The 5,078-nt window shown below is 44.4% G+C and overlaps 1 protein-coding gene across 1 annotated transcript; it reads left to right on the top strand.

The window, feature by feature from the left end:
- Nucleotides 1-1,801: 1,801 nt before the first annotated feature.
- Nucleotides 1,802-4,384, top strand: si:ch211-207l14.1 (RING-H2 finger protein ATL33). The gene is made up of 4 exons (XM_042516833.1): nucleotides 1,802-1,865; nucleotides 3,064-3,291; nucleotides 3,510-3,608; nucleotides 4,147-4,384. Exons 1-4 carry the CDS (start codon nucleotides 1,836-1,838, stop codon nucleotides 4,252-4,254), a joined length of 465 nt encoding a protein of 154 aa, XP_042372767.1. The 5' UTR covers nucleotides 1,802-1,835; the 3' UTR covers nucleotides 4,255-4,384.
- The last annotated feature ends 694 nt before the right edge of the window (nucleotides 4,385-5,078 follow it).

Raw genomic sequence — 5,078 nt, 5'->3', positions numbered from 1 at the left:
AGCAGAGAGACAGCAGAGAGAGACAGCAGAGAGAGACAGCAGAGAGAGACAGCAGAGAGACAGCAGAGACAGACAGCAGAGAGACAGCAGAGAGAGACAGCAGAGAGAGACAGCAGAGAGAGAGCAGAGACAGACAGCAGAGAGACAGCAGAGAGAGACAGCAGAGAGAGAGCAGAGAGAGACAGCAGAGACAGCAGAGAGAGACAGCAGAGAGAGACCAGAGACAGACAGCAGAGAGACAGCAGAGAGAGACAGCAGAGAGACAGCAGAGACAGACAGCAGAGAGACAGCAGAGAGAGACAGCAGAGAGACAGCAGAGAGAGACAGCAGAGACAGCAGAGAGAGACAGCAGAGAGACAGCAGAGACAGACAGCAGAGAGAGACAGCAGAGACAGGACAGCAGCAGACAGCAGAGAGACAGCAGAGAGACAGCAGAGACAGACAGCAGAGAGAGACCAGAGACAGACAGACTGGATCTGTGAGCCTGTAGATAATCCATCGACCCTCCGATCGCCGCTCCGGTCTCTGCGGACTTCAACTGACCAGCTAACTGATGCTAACGATGCTAAGTTAGCTTTAGATTAGCACTGAGACAACTGATCCAACTGCTAGCTCTTTGACTTTATTTATTTCAGCCGTCAGACTGCAGAGTTAGCTGTTCGTTAGCCTAGCTGTTCGTTAGCCTGCTTGTTAATTAACCTGGATGAAACCTAGCCTGACTATAATTTAGTTGAGTTGAAATCATTTAGCCTGGATATAAATTAGCCTAACTGTCGCTTTATCTACTCGTCCAGCTAGCTTTGCTATGAATTAATTTAGTTTTATTATAATTTTAGCCGACCTGAATGAAGCCTAGCTTGACTGTAACTGTAATAGCCGCTCTATAAATTAGCCCTGCTGTCATTTAGCGTTGTTATAGCTACTATAGCTTAGCTTAGCTCCCGCATAGCTCTGTTTAGCGAGTTAGCTTGGCTGAAACAAAGCCTGAATATGATTTAACCTTATTAAAATTTTGTGACTTAGCCTGATTTTAAGCTAACCGGCTACATCAGCCAAGCTAACTGTAAGCTAAGCTAGCATGGCTGTAATTTAGCCGAAATAAAAACTGGATGACTCAGCGTGATTGTAGGCTAGCTGGCAGTGACTTTGTTTAGCACTAGCATAGCATTGCTCAGATCTAGTACGATAATTCAGCCCATTTGTATCTTAGCTTGATTATAATCTAGCGCTGATTCAGTGTAAGTGTTATTTATCTCAGTTTTCAGTCACCTGGATGCAGTCGGGCTCGGTTTAGTTTGGCTGTAAGAGTAGCTGTGAGTTAGCTTAACTGAAACTCAGGCTGGTTGTGAGTTAGCTTGTTCAAAACAAATTCTGGTTTTAATGTAACCAGGTTCAGTTTGACCAGAAGACGAGCTCAGAGTTTTAACTTAGCATATTATTATCTTAAATAATATCGTTTTTGTGATTGAAGTATAGTTAGTTAGCTGTTATCATTACTGTTGTTGCTGAGGTGAGGTTAGCTCGCTGTTAGCTCCATAAACTTCCTGAAAATGGATCTAGACCAAGAAGAAGCTGAAGTGTTTTTGGACGCTGAGGAGCCGAGTTCTCTGAGACCGGAGGATGAGGAGGAGGAGGAAGAAGGAGAGAAGGAAGAGGAGGAAGAGGAGGAAGAGGAGGAAGAGGAGGAGGATGCTAGCATCTTTAACGCCTGGATGCAGCGGTACAGAGGGGGGGAGCGGCAGAATAAGACAGGAGAAGCCGACGGGGAGGATGGGGAGGCGGAGGGAGGAAGACCTGGAAGCAGGAACAGTTTGGATCCGCCGGTCCGGACGAGGATGGACCGCCGCGCCTCACTGCCGTGTCCGGTAAGTGATCGACAGTAACTTTATCCGCTGAGGTTGGGCTCAGTAATCCTGAATGACTCAAAGTCAGGATCTGTTTGACTTGTAAAGGCTAATTTATTCTCTTTTATGTATGAAAAAAGATCTGTCCGTCTCAAACATCGGAGACTGTCCTCATACCTCCATGTGTCCTCACACTGACGCCGTGCAGAGGCAGCACTGCCAAGGCTGAGCTCACGGGATTCATCCTGTGACCTCAGCCTTGGCATCCCCCTTGGGATCCATCCCAAGTTGGGTATGACCGACTGCCCCGTGTGGAGTTCAAGTATCCAGGGGTGCCTTAGAGTCCGGGTCAGATCAACAGGTGGATTAAACTGTACAGGTGTCATGGTGCAGAGGGAGCTGAGCCTGCCATGAACTCTGGGTAATTTACAAAAGAAAGTGGATCCAGAGAGACTTTCCTTGATAAATTGAGGAACTCTAAGTTTGGAGTAGAACCACTGACCCTTCAGGGGTAGTGGTGGAAACCAGTCTGACCAGTTCACTCCAGTGTATTTAATTAGCTGGGTCCTGATCAGAAACTCCCCGAGGTTAAAGAACAACAGTGCGGTGGAACTTGTGCAGGTCTTGTTAGCTGTTCTTGTTCGGGTCTATATTTAGCAGCATAAGTACCCGGAGTACCACTCGATGGAGGGCGGCTCAGTCTGGTGCTAAAGACAATCATCAGCTCTGCTGAGGCTCTCAGAGACCCGTTTATTTTTGCCAGTGTGAACGTGATCTTTGGATCAACCGGTCACTCTGTTGTCGAGAACTGTCCACCAAAGCTCATTCTGATTAGTATATTCAAAGAGTACAAGTATCTCAGGGTCCTTTTCAAGTATCTCTGGGTCTTTTTCATCTATGGGTCTTGTTAAAGTATCTGGGGTCCTTGTTAAAGTATCCTGGGGTCTTTAAGTATATCATGGCTTTGTTGAAGTATCTGGGGTCCTTGTTTAACTATCTTGGAGTCTTTAACTATCTTGGGGTCTTGTTAAAAGTATTTCAGGGTCTTGTTAAAGTGCTTTTGAGTCTTTAAGTATCTTTGGGTCTTGTTAAAGTATCTTCGGATCTTGTAGAAGTATCTCTGGGTTGGTGGTAGGTGGTGACCAGTTATCCCAGTTATCCCAGTTATCCCAGTTATCTCAGTTATCCCAGTTAACCCAGTGTCTTTCTCTGTGTCCAGGCGACTCTGTCGGCCATGCAGCTGTCTCGTCTCCACTCGTCCACTCGGGCTCCGGTGACGGCGAGGGTCCTGCTGCAGCGCTCCTCCTCCCGCCGCCTCCTGCAGTCACCGCAGGATGTCGCCAGCCCCGCCGTCTCCGAGCGAAGACTGTCGCTCATACCCACAATCCCCGAGGTCACGGGGCCCGAGAAGAGGGGCCAGTTCAGGAGACGTAACGTCATGTCGCTGGTGGGTAACAGGACGAGTTTCGAATATATGGAATAAAAATTTAAATCTACAGAACAAAAGTCAGAATATTTGAAATGAAGCTTAGATATGTAGAATGAAACTTAAATGTATCGAATGAAAGTGTGAAAGTTTTAATATTTGGGAAGAGAGTTTTAATATTTGGTATGAAAGTTTTGATATTTGGGATGAAAGTTTTGATATTTGGGTTTGTGTTTCAGAGCGATGCGTACAGTGTGTGTCTCATCTGTCACAATGATCTGAACGGAGGAACAGGAGGAACCAGAGAGCTGCAGTGTAACCACACCTTCCACAGAGAGGTAACACACACACACACACACACACACACACACACACTGAACACACACAGACACACACACACACACACTTGTTCTACAGTTTTCTACTTTAGCAGAAAGTTTCCATTTTCTATTTATTCTCATCAAATGTTTTCTGTCTGTGTCTCTGTCTGTCCCTGTGTGTCCCTGTGTGTCTCTGTCTGTCCCTGTGTGTCCCTGTGTGTCCCTGTGTGTGTCTGTGTGTGTCTGTGTGTCCCTGTGTGTGTCTGTGTCTCTGTCTGTCCCTGTCTGTCCCTGTCTGTGTCTGTGTGTCCCTGTGTGTCCCTGTGTGTCCCTGTCTGTCCCTGTCTGTCCCTGTGTGTGTCTGTGTCCCTGTGTGTGTCTGTGTGTGTCTGTGTGTGTCTGTGTGTCCCTGTGTGTCCTTGTGTGTGTCTGTGTGTGTCTGTGTCTCTGTCTGTCCCTGTGTGTCCATGTGTCTCTATCTGTCTGTCCCTGTGTGTCTCTGCATGTCCCTGTGTCTGTCTGTGTCCCCCTGTGTCTCTGTGTGTCCTCACCTCAGTGTATCGAGGAGTGGCTGTGGAGGAAGCAGTCGTGTCCCACGTGTCATGTCCAGGTGTCCGTCCCTCAGCCCGTCTACTGGAGCTCCACTCGGGTCAAAGTGCCCTGAACCCACCATGATGTCATTAGCAGGGCTGTGATGTCATCAGGAGGGCCGTGATGTCATCGGCCAATCAGAAGTGGCGCCAACAAACAACCACACTGACCTCAGCTGCTGTTATGAGATCAAAAACATTAATATAAACAATAACAGTAAACACATCACTAAATATATTCATTCAAATATGTTTATTTTCGTTCATTTGTTCATTTTTTAAACGTATCTCATTTTTTATGCTTGTTTGTTTGTTTGTTTGTTTGTTTGTTTGTTTGTTTGTTTGTTTGTTTGTTTGTTGATGTAGCGACGTAATGTTTATGTTCCTGGAAAATATAATAAAGTGTAAATTTACTTTAAAACAAGTTAGTTTATCAATTATTAATCTGTTATCTGACAGGATTGATAAATATGATCAATAATCAGTGATGGTGTTTTATTAGAGATTAACCCTTTCAAACCTGCAGCGACATCACTTTTTAAGGATTTAACCCTTTGAATTCTGAACACATTACTTTGACTTCTTCTTAAAAAAAAGTTCAACAAACTGCAAGAAATTAGTAGATGTAGAAAAATATTTTTTAAAAAGCTAGGGAAAAACATTATTTATAATTATCATCAATACATATTTAACCCTTTGAAACCTGAGCACACAGATTTCTCACAGAAACATTGAATGAAGTCAACAAGCAATTTCACAAGAAAGGATTTTTAAAAAATAACAAAAAATTGATAAAACGAAAATGATTGAAATTAGCACAAAAAAGCAAAGTTAAAAAAATCACATAACTTAAAATATAAAAAATAAATAATAAATAACTTAAAATATAAAATATATA

This window comes from Plectropomus leopardus, unplaced genomic scaffold (assembly GCF_008729295.1).
Source record: "Plectropomus leopardus isolate mb unplaced genomic scaffold, YSFRI_Pleo_2.0 unplaced_scaffold2583, whole genome shotgun sequence".
In the NCBI taxonomy this organism is placed as follows: domain Eukaryota; kingdom Metazoa; phylum Chordata; class Actinopteri; order Perciformes; family Serranidae; genus Plectropomus; species Plectropomus leopardus.
This window is presented reverse-complemented; position numbering and strand designations above follow the sequence as displayed.